At 34.9% G+C, this 18,532-nt stretch overlaps 1 protein-coding gene across 26 annotated transcripts in view; it reads left to right on the forward strand.

Annotated features, from left to right (window-relative positions):
- Positions 1–18,532, forward strand: part of LOC117418354 (calcium-activated potassium channel subunit alpha-1a-like) — a 143,856-nt gene that overhangs the window by 55,910 nt on the left and 69,414 nt on the right. For 25 of the 26 annotated variants that reach the window (XM_058985040.1, XM_058985039.1, XM_058985046.1 and 22 more), the window contains exons 4-7: positions 8,862–8,955; positions 9,877–9,988; positions 14,321–14,396; positions 15,421–15,496. In XM_058985040.1, the coding sequence (XP_058841023.1) occupies positions 8,862–8,955; positions 9,877–9,988; positions 14,321–14,396; positions 15,421–15,496 (358 nt within the window). Of the gene's footprint in view, positions 1–8,861; positions 8,956–9,876; positions 9,989–11,283; positions 13,404–14,320; positions 14,397–15,420; positions 15,497–18,532 lie in introns of those variants that run through there. The other variant, XM_058985060.1, reaches the window with a different exon arrangement.

The raw sequence follows: 18,532 nt of genomic DNA on the forward strand, positions 1-18,532 counted from the left end.
GTCGCTTGAATTTTCACAATCAAATCATCTCCAGACTTTTCTCATACTGTAGACTCCCTGCCTCCTATAGACTTTTTAGATCCCATTTGGGTAAAATTCAGTATACTGTTAATTTAATTATTATGTAGTCTGCAGACGTTGAGGTGACAGGCAGCAACTATTATTGGAAATACAATAAAGCTTTTATAGATGGATAACGTTAAATGTTGTTGTTGTTTTAGCAAAGTACAGTTTTAATGGACCTAAAGTTGATAAACGGCTGTTTATTTATACCCATTCATACTTGGAGCTATTTATCACCGGTAATGGTGTTTCTGTGTAATTGGCTTGTACATTTTGAAGTTAGTTCTAATGGCCTATTGTGTGATTGCTATTTTTGGGTTCAATGTCTCTTTCTTCAGGATGTAGAGAAAAAAAAGAATGGTTTGTGTATGCAGTATATGGTTACTAAATTTAAAAAAAGCTTGTGTAAGAAGCGCAAGTTTATGGTGAAATGCAAAGTGAAACTTCTATAGGAGGCTTGGAGTGTAAAATAAAATATCATAAAGTTTGGTGAAAATTGGTGGAAAATCTATTTTATACATTAAGGTTGTGTTATCGGTTTTTATAGGCTGTCTGTTTGCAATATTTCCAAATCTTATTTTGCAAACCTAAATATATGGTAATGTGATACCTCCCTATACAGAATAAAAGATTTATGTTAATTGTTCAGTATAAAAAAATGATTGCTTTCTTATTAGTAAAGCCACATACCTTACTGTGTAGTTGATAAGACAGCCTATCAAAATGAACCCACTAAACATGCTTTAAAAATATTTTACAATATTCAAATGTGATATATCAAAAATAGATACAGGTATGTATACAATATAAAAAGACTATTTCTGCATGTTAATACACCCTAACAGTCTGTTTATTTTTAACATTCCTTTGAAAACGTTGCCCTTTTAAGAGAGACCCTTTCTCAGGAAGTGTACTGTATATACTTCTGTAAAAAACTTTGTGACCCCCATTTGAGGCAAAGTAGATATAAAGGAAATCGAAAATATTTGAATAAATGGACCATAAAAATATAAAACTACAGACTTCTGTGTCTTTATCTCTAGTTTTAATCTAGCAAAGAGTCATTGCATTGTTAAAATAAATCCTAGCCTGTGTCCAGCCTCTCCATTTATCTGATGGGTAAATCCTTTGCAGAGGTTTTCAGTACATTTAAATGAAGTCCGAATCAGATTGTGCAGCTCAAATGGTTTAATCTCCATAATGCAAGGATCAGGCCTTTTCAGGAAAAGGAAAGCACAGAGTTCCTGCCGAAGCAATCACCATCACTCATTAAACCTATAGGAAACTTTCTAACATGTTAGTTTATCTTACACTGTTTCAAATCAAGTAAGCGATTTAATAAAAGTTAATCTATTCAGAAATACAAAATCTTCGAAACCGATCTAGCTAATCTAAACTGATTTGGTTGAGTACAAACTGTTTATCATTATTTATTTATTTTTTTGCGATTCATCTTTTAAACCTGAGATTTAATGCAAAGACTAGTAGCTTGTTTTTGCATGTCAAGAGAGGTTTATAGAGGACACCATTTTTAAAATAGTGCCATGTTTCTGACATTACAGTCCTTAGAGACAAATGCTAGAAGGTAATTTTTTCTCTGTTTATATCTATATAAATGAAAGCTGCAGATAACAAATAGACTTGATGAAATATCCAGCTGAGAAACATGACACAAGATTAAAAAGTACAGTATATGTAAGCTTGCAATGGATACTGGATAATGTTTAATTTCATAAAAAAGTAACTATGAAACAATTCTTTTGCTTTTTTATATTTTTAAATAAAAAAATACAAATTCCTGTCCTGAGAGAATAGAAAATGCAAACATAAGTTAAATAAAAAAAGCAAAATGTAGCTACTATGAGCTACTGTATACAGTGTAATCAGTGGTTCAGTCCATTAAAAAAAAGAAAAAAAAAACTACTTTGTTTATGAAGTCTGTTATTTGTTATAGTACCCTGTCGACAACACCACTAATTGACTTCAATGATTTTATAAAAAAAAAAAAAAAAAGAAAGTACAACAATAAAAGCTTTTGAAGGCTGTAGGTTTTAAAATGCAATACTTCACTGGTAATTGTTGCCCACAACCCCAAGTTGAATAAAAGTCTAAATATACTCTGTTTTCCCATTGTACTGGTAGAGTAGTTATTTATTCAACCTAAGGGCATAATAAGTAGTTCTCATGTAGTAGTCTCTCTCTCTCTCTCTCTCTCTCTCTCTCTCTCTCTCTCTCTCTCTCTCTCTCTCTCTCTCTCTCTCTCTCTCTGTGTAGCTATATAGACTGCTATATAGCTACACAGTATATACATAGATATACAGTATACTGTATATACTTTATGACAACCTACCATGAGCAGACGGTCAGAGCAGTAAAATGACGAACTTTGCCGTACCTCAGTCATTTCCTTGTAGTGAAAAGTCATTGAAAAGATATTTTAGTTGTTTACTGTATTTTTTTTTTATACCAGTTGATTTTGCACAGGTCCTAGGTTGCACAATAACAAAATTGTAAAATCTGGTAGGAAAGTTTCTCTGCCAACACAGTTGTTTTTAGCTATCAGTAGCGAAGGAAATACTCTGGATCCAGTCACAGTTGAGGATGTATGTTGATAAAGAGCAAAGCAATCAATTTGACTGATCTATATTTGGAAGCAGTTCCAGTACAAGTAACTTTGTTTTTAACAAATTCAGTAATGGTGGTATAAGAAAAAAAAAAAAAAAATCTACTGAAACTGTACTGATGTTTTCAACTGACTTTGAATCCCTACAGTATATGTTCACATTCTTTCTAGATTAGTCAGTGACTTTAAGAGACTGCAATGATTTTTTTGTTTTACCTAAAACTTCAGTATATAAAGTCATATAATGGTAATGTCAGCAAGAAAAAATGTAATTTGTCTTTTTTCTGAACATTCAGCAGCTTTGCCATGAACTGATTAAGGCACTGTGTAGCATAGTGTTGCAGAAGATATTGGAAGGGGTAATGGAAAAGAAAACCTGCAAGCTTTAGCTAAAGATACATCTCACCCAATGTTATTCTTTTATCTTTTAACTGATTTCTACATAGCAAGACTTCATGGTTTCCTGCTATGGAAATAATTAAGTGTGTTTTGTTTTAAAGAAAGCAGAAGAAAATTTAGCATTCACTGTACATTGGATACATTAAACATGTTGCATTAAAAGAGGATTTGATTGCCTTAAATTATAACTTCAGAAAGCCACGTACAAGAAAAGGGAGTACTCCCAATGTGGGTTCATTTTTACTTGTGCCTTTACAGGTGCTAAATCATTCTTATTATAGTAATAGTGTTTTGGCCTAAATCTATCATTGCAGTATTAACAGGCATATCATCTGTTTCATATCATCTCTTACCCAGGGGACTTACTGCAGACTCATTGATGTAGGTTTATTGGATGGCAGCCAAGCCATGTACAAGCTGCATGATGATAGCTCCTTTTAGCTCATATATACAGCATGCAATGCATGTTAACATGTTTAATCTACTAGCCTGTACACAGAATGATATGGCATGCGTCATTTTAATGTAATATTCTGTAGGAGCAAAAATGCCCACAACAACAACCACTATTCTTTGTCAGGTTTAACATGCAGTATGTAACACTGGCTGTGTTTCTGGTAAAGAGTCTGCGTTTTATATTGGTATATCTGTATAAATGCACACTTTTGGTGTATAAATTCATGAAAAGCTAACCAGGCATAAAACATTATTATGTCTGTCCATAATTCATTATATTCTTGCTATTAACATTGCAACCTTTTTAATAAAATCATGCGGGTCCCATTGTATGGTGTCCTGTGAAAAAAATTGTTTGGGGTAGGTGGACATTGGGCAGGTTATGGGAAGTGTAAGAAATCCTCCCTGTGTTCTTCAAACCTGCCCTCTTCTCTTCTGACTCAATGCATAGGGCATTGTCAAGACCTGACAGTAGTAGATGGATCCCTTTTAAAGTTAAGTAATTCATGGATTAGTTTAGTTAACTTAGGCTATTCAAGTGAGAATGAGGAACAAAAATTATTAGACAAGAAAGGGTTGCCCTAATAAGTAAATCATTACTAATGTTGTGAAATTGACAGTTGTGTATGTTAGCATGTTTATGGTAATACATATACCAGTACAAAGTAGAAAGATGGGGCATACTGAAGGGGAGGGAATCCAAAATAACCACTTCATATAGGGTCTTCAATAACCAGTGTATTAAGTCTGTGTCATGTACTGTACATATACATTAAACGTTCATTAGAGAGGATAAAATGCGTCAACTCAGTCTGGCAACTTGAGATTCTGTACCATAGTATTGCTGTCAATATGTGATCTGCTTTCTATATATTTATAAGCCCTTTTTGTGTGTGCCAAAAGACACTGTTGATTTTGTATGTACAGTCAGTGCAAGTCCATGTCTGCCTAATTTAAAGACTTGACAGTTTACATCTAGCTTTGTGAAGTGCACATCATGTATTGACAAAAAACTAAATTGTAATGATGTGTTAAAACCACGATTGCACACTGCTGAAAAATCAAATCATAATTTGCTCCCCATAGTACCCACTTATTAATGTTTGCCGTCACTCAGTTAATATGTTTTATTACATGACTTTTGTGAATAAGTACCTTGTTGCATTATTCTGTACATCTGTGGATGTGTCTGTTTTCAGTTTTTCTGTTTTCTCCAATCTAACCCCACCCAATGATCCTCTCTCTCTTGGCATTCATTTATAAGGGGATGTTTTAATTAATTTCATTGACTGACACAAACTAGGTGCATGGTACACAAATCAAACTATGCACAAAGATAATGTTTTTTAAAGATGGAAAATAATCCCCTTTTTGTTAATGGATAGCTGTTTTTCAGTAGTTTCGTGTTTTAATAAATATATACCAGATCAGTGCCAAAACATTTCCAAAAAGTTTTTGTCTTTTTTTATGTTTTCACAAATAGCACTGCAGTTGCAACCTGGAGTGTTTGTAAATAGACATAAAGAGAGGGATATGAAATAAATCCATTTAAATGTATTGACACACACGCACACACTGGGTCAGGTCAGGAAGAACTTGTAAGTTTTAAAAGCGAATTGCAGGAAGTTCTTTATACAGAGACAAATTGAGAAAAAATGTAATTGGTTCATTATTTGTGATACCATACAGGTATACAATATGAATTAAAAAGGGGGAATTGCATATTTTAAAAATATATTCCTTTTTAGTTGAAACCATTTATTTGTTACTGCATCATTTAAGAATCTAAACGTTGTTTCATTTTCATTTTAAAGTCGTTTAGGGCTAGAACACTAGTTGGAGTGATGTTGATAATGTGAGTGCAAGAGAATACAGGACCATTACTGAACATTCAAAAACAACTCCATACTCCCTTTCAATTGATACATTTGATGGTGTCATATTTATTATATCCCTTTTTCTATTAATAAAATAGTAATGTATATTTGTATGAACATAGGCAATTAATGTTATCATTCATTCAGTAAATATTGGAGATGGCCACTACCTTTATCAGTGTGCTGGAGAATATTGGAGAGTACTGACCTATTTCCGGAAAGCCATCTTAAATCACCCACCTACAAAAAATGACCTAAATGGTCTATTTGAATTACCTAAACGGTAACTGATCTGGAATCTACCATACTTGCAAATAAGTTGGAAGTCTAGGGTGAAATGTACTAAACATGTGCAGTCCTGTTAGCGACTTTTTAGGGAATGTTTTGCAGCATCAGTTTTTCTTTGTGCTTCAACCTTAATTATGGGCGTTCCTGCATAAATTCACAAAAAGGGGTCGGAGATGAGGGTTCACAAATTTTATAATGATATGTACTAAAGCTGCAGACAGTTGCGACACTTACAATTGCATCAATTTGTTCAGAACTTTTGAAAGCACGTTTTAAACAGTAACAATTGTTGCTGGCATTTCCCAGTCCTTTTTTTCTCATGCATTGCCAGTTGTGCTCAATGCATTTTTTAGTAGCCAATTTTCACTAAAGTCAGGGTGTACTTAAAAGCCTTGAAAACCAAATTTCTATGACATTTATGGTTTTCCCAGCGTATTGGGAGCAATAGACTGCACACATGTGCCACCAACCCCTCCAGCTCATTCTGAGCATCTGTATAGGACTGTGATCTATTGTGTGTTAATTGTCTAGGCTACAAAGTAGGCCAAGTTTAAAAATAATAATAATTAAAATAAAATAAAAAACCCTAAAATCATTTAGTTTCAATTTAAAATAATCGCATTGTACACCAATGTGTTCAATGCAGCAGCATGATTTATTTTGTGTTACCAGTAAGCTAAAGTAAAAATAAAGTGCGCTAGGTATTCATTTGATTTTACTACTGTACTGTATACTGTATAGGCCTACTGTACAGATTTATATTTATACGTAATGTAATGTGTAGCCTACCCAAATCACATTAGTGTTATTTCAGTGCAATGATTTATATTTAAAATACATTGAGAACTATAAATGTATGTGTGTGCGATTTTATTGTATTGTTTTTAAACCCGGCACCTCCTTTATTTTGGACAAACATGTCCGGTTTAGCGAGGGGCTACTGTATGATTTATGAAAAGCTTTTGGGGGGTGAATGTTGGGGCCCCACTATAGAATCTGATGGGATTAAACTGCCTTTCATTTTATATAATAGTTGTATAAATAGGTAAAATGAATACGGAAGAGAATGCATTGTACAGGTGACGTTTACATTTAACAAAAACAATGTTATTTTGATTCTTTCACCCTTGCATGTATAGATGTTATCCTTCGGGCACTCTCTGCTACAGCAAACCACAACTCAACTCCCGCTATTTATTTGAACAATTTCGCACGACTCTCGCAATGTATGCTAGAGATCTCGCTAAGAAGAATATATTTAAATTGGTATATTGCTGCTCTTTTCATTAACATATTTTCTCTTATTACATACGGAAAAATGTATACTTTGCGAATTGTTGCAACGAAAATGCAAATTGCGGTATGTTTGCGCTGTGACTGGCCCATCTTAGTACATCTACCCCTCTTGTCTGTAGTCAATGCAAATAAATGAAAAATCTTTTTAATTTTATGTTATACCCTAAACACTCCAGGCTGTATTAAATTCAGCTAATGTATGTTTCACACCATTGATGCTTGTTAACATTTCAAGGTCTACAGTATTTGCCCACCTTTCTTTAATAATGATCTAGATCTCAACATGAATTTCACAAGACCAGTAATTCAGTAATGACATTCTAATGTAGTTACTATTGTTGGAACTATGGTTTTATCAAATTGCATTAATGACATTTCAATCCATACCTCATTTTATATTTTGAAAAAGTCAACTACTACAGTAGAAATTAATAATGTACTGTAAGTTGATAAGTGGTGATGTAGAACAGCTGCTTGTTTATTAAAAAGGCATGGCTACATCATTTTCAAAAGATGTACAGTATCGACTCCTCGTGACCATCACTTTCAATTCAAACACAACATTTTTCAATCACTCGACAACACCCGCAATACAGAAATGTTCATTAATGATCAACAAAATGAGAATACGTAAAAAAACGTCTTCTTTAATATTAGCATCACAAGGGTATCCATGTATTATAAAAAATAATAGATGGGCCTCTTCAGTGAGTTACAGGAAAACAATTCCATCTCAGGTTTCTGTACCAGTTTATAAATTACTCGACCCATGGTCTCGTAATTTATGTCGTCACAGAAACCCTAGATGGAATTATTTTCATGTAACTTACTGAAGCCCATCTATATATATAATGTATGTATCAAAGTAAATTGAATCTAGCTACACAACTATGGATACTGAAACGTAGGACAGCTGTCTTACTGTTTTTGATGCCACTGTGCATCATCTCTCAAACTCATTCCTAATAACAGGACATGAACACGTAAAGGTGTCCTTATTGTGTATGTTATCAGTGTTTGTTCAATGTAAGTTTTAAGAGATGCCTCTATTAGCCAAGGGACAGTCATTAGGTTGCACGTGTAATGACCTGATAGTCGAGCCATTTCTAATGATGACAATGCTGGTTATTTATTAAGAACATAAGACATGTCTATTTTCTATTAAATGTGGTTATCTACCAAGTCATTACAGTTTCTTCATTTTGATTCTTGGTGCCAGGTAAAGGGTAAGACTGCACTATATGCTAGTATGTGCTATGGCTGCTTAAACACATACAATAAATACAAACCCTGCATGCACTATTAACCCTTAAAGTACTGCTTCTGCTTTGCCTTTTTATCCCCCCAACTATTCACATTTTCACTTTTATTAACACTAAATCGCACCAAAAAAAATTAAAAATTAGACGACTTATCCAGACATTTTAATTATTATTGTCACCGATTTCTTTTTCTTGTTTTGTTTTGTATGTTTAACACGTTTTGAAAATCTACAGTGTTTCTGGGTCTTAAAAACGGTATATTCTGAAATGTACATTAATAAAGGATTCAGTTCTTTAAGGGTTAACCAGGGGTACAAAAAAAGTCTGTAAATATACCAAACGACATGCTTGTATGAAGAAGTATGCATGTTCCTTTCTTACAGAGAAGTGCCTTGACAGTCTTAATGCACTTTTATATTACTGATAATGTCATTCTTTTAAAAAAAAAAGTTAAACCTTACAGGAAAGAAGAAACATGACTTTAAGTGGTTACAGCAATAAGCTGAAAAGAAAAAGAGAAAAAAGCTTTTTCGAGCAAAAACATAGCATAGCTTCTATTATGTGCTTAATTAAAACTATGTACTGTTGTTTTATCAGTCCCATAGAATCCTGTCAGAATTTCTACAAAGACACCACTTTACAGATCGACATGGCTTTCAACGTTTTCTTCTTGCTGTACTTTGGGCTGCGTGTAAGTAAACAAACCTTTTATTTAAAAAAAATTAACTGTATTTAGGTGCTAAGACACATTTCTTATTGCCATTTGAAAGTCACATACAATTATTTCTTATTGCCATTTGAAAGTCACATACAATTGATTTTAGCTCCTTTAAAACTTCAGCAGCACTAATAATTTATTTAATCTGAAATTAAATGTAATATTTTTTGTTAGCTGCTGATGCATTACTATATCAAATATGTATAGTAATAGTAACAGATATAGTGACTTTTTATGCGTTATTACTTAAAAACACACAGAGGCTGTATAATCTCAATTATTACTGTGAAATTGAAAAATAATGGTAAAGGCATGCTTAAAAAAATGGACTTCCTTGAATTTTTAACTAAAGTTACAGAACGTTATGCCATTTAATTGTAAGTAATATGATTTTGAAGTACAATTTATAGCTACAATACCTATTATACAGTATTATTGTATACCATTATTAAGCTAAAAACAAAAGAGAATGAATATTGTAATATTTTCCTAAATGGAAATTGTATTTTTTTTATGCTAAATCAAAATAGCACATCATTTACAGGGGGGTGTAGGAGGTAAAGATTCCATTTACAGAATCACATTCCAGGAGCAGAGTGCAGCATCTCCAGATTAGTAGTCTGCATCTCTTGCTGTATCGCACCTTCATTTCCCCCAAGTGGGACAATGTATAAGATGGCTCCTATAACCAAGAATCAGTTAAGATTCTCCTCTTTCATTGTTATGCGCCTTGCACCTCTTTATATCTCTGTCAGAGGTTATGTTAAGTCCCCAGTGTTGTCATTTGATACATTTAGCTTCAAGTCTAATGTTATTGCATGCTCAAAAAACTTTAAATAATAATAAAAAGAAGAAATGATAGAAAAGTATTGATTCTTTTTTCTTTCCCTACAGTTTATTGCAGCCAATGATAAATTATGGTTCTGGCTGGAAGTAAACTCAGTGGTAGATTTCTTTACTGTGCCGCCGGTGTTCGTGTCCGTATATTTAAACAGAAGTTGGCTTGGTAAGTATCTTGGGCTTCTTTGTATTCCTGTTTGAGAACTCACTTCCTGGGAAAGCTTTGAGTGGATTTTTTTATTATCAGTTGGCACTTTTTTTTTTTCTTGTGAGAAGTTTGCAGCGACAAGCTCGTTGTTTTGGCACCACTGAGGAAGATTGGGGGGGGGGGGACACTGATGGAAGATGGGGGGACACTGATGGAAGATGGGGGGGGACACTGATGGAAGATGGGGGGAACACTGGTGGAAGATGGGGGGGACACTGATGGAAGATGGGGGGGACACTGATGGAAGATGGGGGGGACACCGATGGAAGATGGGGGGGGAACACTGATGGAAGATGGGGGGGACACTGATGGAAGATGGGGGGACACTGATGGAAGATGGGGGGGACCACTGATGGAAGATGGGGGGGGGGAATGCTCAAACTGTCACACAACATTGACACTGAACAAAAAAAAAGCGTTATTAATAAGTACAGTACCCCTTAAGGCTTTAAAACTACTTTTATATATTCCATATACAGTTGTAGTCCAAAAGTTTACATACCCCAGTGGAAATGTATAATTTCTATAAATTTCAGAAAGCAAAGAATTTTAGGAAAAATCTTTTGTAGCAAAAGTTTTGCTTTTTGTGGATGACCAAAAAAAGTTACAACTAACAGATATCTACAATTATTTATTTCAGCAATTTTCCAAAACTCCAAAAATGCTAATTCAAAAGTATTTATACCATTTGATGCTATGATAGTATTGTCTACAAGGTACTACAAATTTCAATATGATAATGCAGAACCTAATTCTAGAAAAGTCTCAAATGCTGGATTGTAGGTGAACATTCTTAGAGAATATAAAAGGATTAGGTATAGGATGATTGCTGTCATTACCAATAAGTCAAAATGGGAAAAAGTAAAGAGGTATCTAGACCTTAGGCAAAAAAATATTTATTGTCATAAAGCTGGAGAAGGATACAAGATTTCCAAGCATTTCAATATCTCAATTTCAAATATTGTTTCTATTATCAAGAATTTGAATGAACTGGAACAATTTTGCGTTGAAGAATGGTCACAAATCACTGATGAATCATGCCAAAAGCTCATTGACAAATATCCTAATCGTTTAAAAGAGGTTATTATTGCTAAAGGTGCCTCAACTAGCTATTAATTTCATTTTCCTTGTCAGGGTATGTATACTTTTGAATTAGCAGTTTTGGAGTTTTGCAAAATCCACAAAAGAGAACTTTTGCTACAAAAGATTTATCCTAAAATTCTTTGTTTTTGAGAAATTTCTAGAAATTGTAAATTTCCATTGGGGTATGTACACTTTTGACTACAGCTGTATTCTGGATACATTTCTGACAACACATTTAGTATAAAGAAGCTTGACCTGAATTAAATCATAATGTGTTTAAGGCATGGAGAGCACTAAACAATATTGTAGTTAAGAGTCTTGTGTAATTGAATACGGAATGCCAGATGCCACAGAGAATTGGACTTTGTAGTCTAGCTGTAATCACACTACAGTTGTAATGCTCCATCAGGAAATGCAGACCTGATCTGTAGGACCGACCCAGAGCATGTCGCCCTGGAGTCGTCCTGGAGTCGTCTTACAGGGTGGTGGAAGCTAAATATTGCCCACATGCTGCTCATGAAGTTGCACATTCACCAGATTTAACCCCAGTTTAGATTGCTGGAAAGAGCAAAGACTTAGACTTCAGCCAAAACCAACAGAACATTCCATATGTATTAGTTCCACTTGGGGCAGGTGTTCTTCAGTGTTAAACACAAGGTGGACATGCTGAATACTGAATGGTTATGATTTTGTGTTTTCTGGAATTTGTGGGTGGCCCTACCATTAACAATGTCTCCCTTTTGCTGGGCACTATACAGTGTAGTTGGAGTATTTGAGCACCTCCCAATGAATTACTGGTTTGTATGTTGCACATGCTTGTGGAATCTAAACCACCTTGATTTGGGTAAAAGATGATCCTTCATGTGACTGGAACCTGTTTGATTTAATTACAACCCTATGCTGCCATCTGCTGTTCAAATATCATATAACATAATCTGTGTTTATAAATATTTATTTACTTGCATATGCCATTGCCAAAAAATTATGTTGGTAATTTTGAAGTGAGTTAAGTGTACTTGTAATAATTTACCCATCTCAAATAAAATCAGCCATAAATGCTGTTAACATCCAACACTTTTGAAACAAAAAATGTCATTTTTATATGTACTACGATTCACAAACATCTTGTAATACAGAAGAGAAATGCTCATTTATTGGCAACACTCAACTGGTCTTTCAATGTGCCTTCAGTGTATGAATTCTAATTGTATTTATGTTCTGCTTTTGGCTTTCTGTTGTCCACCACCTCACATTGGTACTGTTTACAGTGCTTAGCACCAGCTAGTTATGTCCTGTTAAATGATAAAATAGTGGAAATGCTTGGTTTCATGGTGCACTTTTATTTGGACAGCAGGATGTTTTGTATTGCTTTTTATGCAATACAACAAAGCAATCCAGTGTCTAGTACAGTAGTTGTGATTTCATTTAGGATTTTCTTTTCAATTTCAGCTCCTCTTAATCCCTAGAAGAGTTCAATGATTGCTAGAGATTTTCTCTTCTAAACATTTGTTGAGCTTTAGCATAAAAAAATAAAAGACTTGCTTGCTGGTAACACATTGGAAAATAAAAAAAACTATTAGTATCCTGCCTGCAGATTAAGGGTGTGGTGACAAAAATCATAACATTTCAGTGTCTACTGTGAAATATTTTGCTCTAGTTTGAGTCTGCAGTTTTGATGTCAGGTTTCTGTCTTTCTGTGTGGGTGATTCCTAAAGGAGCTTATGGTGTAATAACCTGATGGAAAAGGGCTTTTTAAGCTTCAGTGGTCATAGCTGGAGTGGTATGAGGATTCATGTTAAATCTGAGGTCTCTCTTGACAATGCATTCGTTTTTTGCGTGTTGTGTCGTTTTGGTGATAACTTTCATGATAATGTTGCTTTTGAAAATGTACGAAGCGTTTAAAAACACCTAGATAAATGGTATTCGTAGTACTTTTCTTATCTGATACGCAGTTCTAAGCAGTAGAAAGCAGTTTCAACAGGAAAAAAGGACAGGATGTGCCTTGCCAGTGTGGATTGTGATGTTTAACAGGGAAGGCATTTTCATCAGCAACAGCAGCGTTTCTGAAAGTACATTTCTAAAGTTATGATTCCAAGCAAGATTTTAGTGTATCGTGGCCCTGATGGTGGCATCCGTACTGAATCACTTAGAAGCACCAGAAGACGTAAGAAATCATGCGGAGACCTGTTTCAGAATGGGTATCGAGTCAAGCCTGGACATGGGCACAGTGGAGAGAAGGAAGAACAAGATAACTTTAGGCATTCTTGTTACAATGTGGTCAGTTACTGGGGTAAGGTTTGTTTCTTAAGAAGCACTCTTGGATGGAGCGGTGGGGGTTGTTTGTTATTGACTGATCCATATTTGGATGAAAAATAGTTGGTATCATGGCATGCATACATTACTTTATCTCTAGAGATGTAAAGTATTTTACTGTATCTTTTAAATATTATCATTCAAGTGGATTGCAAATGTAACTTATTTTATTTATTAACAATCATTTGATAAAAAATCTACAGAGATGACTTCCACCAGCTATTGCTGAAACCAGGGTGAGGTTAGGTTAGGCATAACATTTTTATGTGGTACTGTAGTTAATAAATTGTATTTATGTCTGACAGGAAATTACGTGCTTTTCCTTTTTTTCTCAGACCTAAATAAAACTGTCCTTGAATTCTATCCAAATGTACTGATGTAACATGGTTACATATTTAAGGTTTACGTCATTGGAGGTACCAGTTTAATCACATCCTTTCGCTTGCTAATGTTTTTAATCTAGAGTTCCATCTCATTTATTCTCATTCTTATAATCTTGTAATCAAGTTTTAGAACATCAGATGCTTATCAGATGATAGTTTTTACCGAGAACTCTAAGAGAAGTCTAATAGAAAACAGCAGGCAGAATTTATTTAGTATTTGGTTTATTTAATTTGTAGTTGTTAATTGTCATGTTGTCTAGTAACTGTGTTGTTAACGGCTATTATTAGCACAAAAAATCTACGTTTTATGTTTGTAGATATATTAATTATTCAGGGGTATTCTCTGAGCATAGTTGCACATGAAAGCAATCAAATTATTAAATATTGATGATTGGTTTAAAGGTGTTTGTTACTAAAATTATAAATGTTGCAGAAATTCAGGTATGCATATTTGTATCTAGATTTGTAATGTGTATTCTGTTTTTTCTTTCTGTTTATTTCTTTTATACAGGTTTGAGGTTTCTGAGAGCGTTAAGATTAATACAGTTCTCAGAAATTTTACAGTTTTTAAATATCTTAAAAACTAGGTAAGTACTCTGGTTTGTCTTGTAATTCTGTAAATCTTGCTTTTACAAATCAAGATTATGGCTGGCATTCAGGACACGTGATTCAAATGAATATAATGAGCATATTTTGATGATCTTAACAGTGGTGCTGTTCTTAAACATGTAAACTTGTAACCACAACCTCTTTCCACTATATATTTTATTGTAGTGGACAACCAATCACCCCCAGGGGATAACATCAGTGGAATTTATATAAAGTTAAATGGTGCCAGTATTTATTGTACACTACAGTAAATTATGTTTTTAAATAGTTTCCGTGCTAGTCTGTTTTTGTTACAATTTCAGTTACTTGTTTTAATGAATTGATTAAAAAATAATCCTTAAATGCATCAGAATTTGCTTATTTTATTCAGCTTTTAAAAGAATACATTGATGATAAAACAACAGGTCTCTTTACATGTGTGTGTTTGTGTTCTAATTCTTTCCTTTCCTTTCTAAAAGCTTAGAACATGGTCCTGTATAAATGTATGTTTTGAGTTTCCCTGCAGAATTAAGGATTTTGCACAGATGTCGGGAAGAGCTTATAGCTCAACAAAGTGTTTGTTTTAGATTAATCCCTTCACTCAGTTTAAACTGATGGAAAGGGGGTATTTTGCAGATTTGGAATGAAAAGGCACAGATACAAATATTTAAAAAAAAAAAAAAAATACAAATTGATCAAGTTGTGCTGCCATAAAGAAAGAACATTATTTCACTTGACATGAGTGGGAAATCAATCAAACAAATGCAGTTAAAACTAGTCATGCTGTTTTGCTACTCTTTATCAATATATGGAGTGGCACACTACTTTTACATATTTTGATAATTTCCAATAAAAACTATGCATACTTCCAAAATGATAAAACCTTGTCCACTCCTTTTGAAATATTGAAATATTAAATTCACAAAAAACTCTCAGTCCATTTTATAGACATTATAAAACAAGGTATATTTTTTTTCCCCCCATGTTCCTAATATCCGTTTATATGTATTCTTTCTTTTATAGTAATTCCATCAAACTGGTTAACCTGCTGTCAATATTTATAAGCACATGGCTCACGGCGGCGGGGTTCATTCATTTGGTAAGTACATGGAGCCAAAAACATCAGCGCAATGTTCCCACTAATGGGACCTCTCCAACATTGCACTTTTCACACTAATGGCAGGTATAGTGGTTTGCAAAAGTATTCACCCCCTACCAATAATGTCACATTTTGTTGAATTACAAATAATCTAGTGACTGGGCCACTTACGAACATTTAATTCTCTTCTTCTTCAACCACTCCAGTATGGCTTTGGCGTTGTGCTTCGGGTCATTGTCCTGCTGAAATGTGAATTTCCTCCCCAGTTTGAGTCTTGGGTTTTCCGCAAGAATTCACCTGTACTTTGCACCATCCATTCTCCCCTATATCATGACAAGCTTCCCAGTCCCTGCTGAAGAGAAGCATCCCCATAACATGATGCTGCCATCACCATGCTTGACAGTTGAGATGGTGCTGACTGGGTGATGTGCAGTGTTGGGCTTGCGCCAGACATAACGCTTGGAATTTAGACCGTAAAGTTAAATTTATGTCTCGTCTGACCACAAAACCTTTTTCCACATGTCTGCAGTATCATCTACATGCTTTTTCGCAAACTCCATACGTGCTTTAAGATGAGGCTTTTTGAGTAATGGCTTCTTTCTTGACACCCGTCCATACAGGCCAGCTTTGTGTAGGGACCGGCTTATTGTTGATGTGTGAACACTGGCTCCCATCTCAGACACAGAACTTTGCAGATCTCTCACGGTCATTGTTGGCTTCAGAGTGACATCTCAAACCAGTTTCCTGCTTGCCCGGCTGCTCAGTTTGAGAGGGCGACCTGATCTGGGTAGTGTCTGGGTGGTATGATGCATCTTCCACTTCTTAACGATGGACTTCACTGTGCTGAGAGGGATAATCAGCGCCTTTTGAAATTTTCCTGTACCCTTCTTCTGCTCTGTGCCTCTCTACCACTTTATGCCTGACTTGTTTTGAAAGATCCTTGGTCTTCATGGTTGCTTTGTTGGATCACTATGTGAGTTGCAGCTTGAAAGTCTTTATATACCTGAGGGAAATTACCTACACGTTAAACCACTTTGAGTACACACAGGCTGAAACCATTTCACTAATTTTGTGACCTTTCAAACAAATCATTTGCACCTGAGCTGATTTAGGGCTGCAGTAGCAAAGGGGTTGAATACTTATGCAACTGAGATTTAATCTTTTTTTCTCTGTAATTCTTACTTATTTATATTCTATATACATTTTTTAACTTTATCAATGTGGAGTAGTTTGTGTAGATTCTACATGTAAAGTCTAATTTGAAAGCGTCGTGGAGTATGCTCAGGTGCCAACAAAATGTGAAAACTTTGCAGGGGGGTGAATACTTCTGCAAACCACTGTGTGTGTGTGTGTGTGTGTGTATATATATATATATATATATATATATATATATATATATATATATATATATATATATATATATATGTATATATGTATATATACAGTACCAGTCAAAAGTTTGAGTACACCTGCTTGAAACCAGGTTTTTCATGATTATCTATGCTTTTAACTGTATAAACTTGTCTATAAACACTTAATATTTCATTATATGATACTTGTACTTATATAAGCTGATAATCATAAGTGAACTGCATTCAAAAATTTTATTTTTAAATGAAAATGTAAATCTTGTCAATTTCAATGAAATGGTCATCCAAAGCGAGGGGATTTCAGTCTGAAGCCCAAGTCAGTTAAAAGTCTGAAATGTGTACAACACGATGTTAGAACACTGGCCTAAGTATAAAAGTGTCTTTGTTAGATGTTCTCTGAGTTAACTAGCATGTTACCTAATTAACCTTTTGTCACCAATTATTGTTAACACGTGAGGGTCCATAATTATTATAAATATAGGTAGCATAGGCACAAGTCTGTCATTCCTGAATGTAAGGGAGCAGAAAATGGCAAAATACGCTCAGTTAAGCAAAGAAAAAAGACAGTCTGTAATTACTTTAAGAAATGAAGGTCAATCTTTAAGACAAATCTCAAGAACTTTGCAAGTGTCTGTAACTGCTGTGGCCAAGACCATCAAATGATTTGAAGAAACTGGCACTCATGAGGACCGAACAAGGTCAGGCAGGCCAAGGGTGACCTCAGAATCAGAGAACAAGTTCATTCGAGTAACAGGTCTGCGAAACCGGCGATTAACTGTCCCTGAAATACAAGCTCAGCCAAATGCTACTAGAAGTACAGATGTTTCAACATCAACTGTTCAGAGGAGACTGCGTGAAGCTGGCCTAACTGGAAGAATTGCTGCAAAGAAACCATTGTTAAGAGTGCAAAATAAGAGGAAGAGACTTGCCTGGGCCAAAAAACACAGAAACTGGACGTTTGAGGAGTGGAAGTCGGTCTTATGGACCGATGAGTCAAAATTTGTAATATTTGTGTCTAACTGCCGAGTATTTTTAAGACGCAGAGAGGGTGAGCACATGAGTTCTGCATGTGTGGTTCCCACTGTCAAGCATGGAGGAGGCAGTGTCGTGGTCTGGGGTTGCTTTGCTGGTGACAGAGTTGGTGATCTTTACCAAGTCCATGGCAAGCTCAACCAGCATGGCTATCATAGCATACTTCAGAGGCATGCCATTCCATCAGAATTACGGCTAGTTGGGCAGTCCTTCATTCTTCAGCAAGATAATGACCCGAAACACACCTCAAAGTTGTGCAAGAACTATCTGGCGAAGAAGGAAAGTGAAGGACAACTCAATCTAATGATCTGGCCTGCCCAGTCTCCAGACCTCAATCCCATAGAACTAGTATGGGATGAAAAGGAGAGAAGAGTCAAAGCAAAGCTACCCACAAGTGCCCTACATCTCTGGGAATTGCTGCAGAAGAGCTGGGAAGACATGTCGGGTGATTTCCTGCTGAAACTTGTTAACCGAATGCCTCGTGTTTGTGAGACTGCTATGGCAAAGGGTGGCTATTTTGAGGAATCCAAGATTTAGAGAATTTTCAATTTTCTTGAACATTGCTTTGATACTCCTTATGTTTTGTTTTGTATATTGTAACATGTGTTTTCATTTTCAAGTATTTACAGAAACC

The sequence above is a fragment of the Acipenser ruthenus genome, chromosome 13, assembly GCF_902713425.1.
Source record: "Acipenser ruthenus chromosome 13, fAciRut3.2 maternal haplotype, whole genome shotgun sequence".
Classification (NCBI taxonomy): Eukaryota; Metazoa; Chordata; class Actinopteri; order Acipenseriformes; family Acipenseridae; genus Acipenser; species Acipenser ruthenus.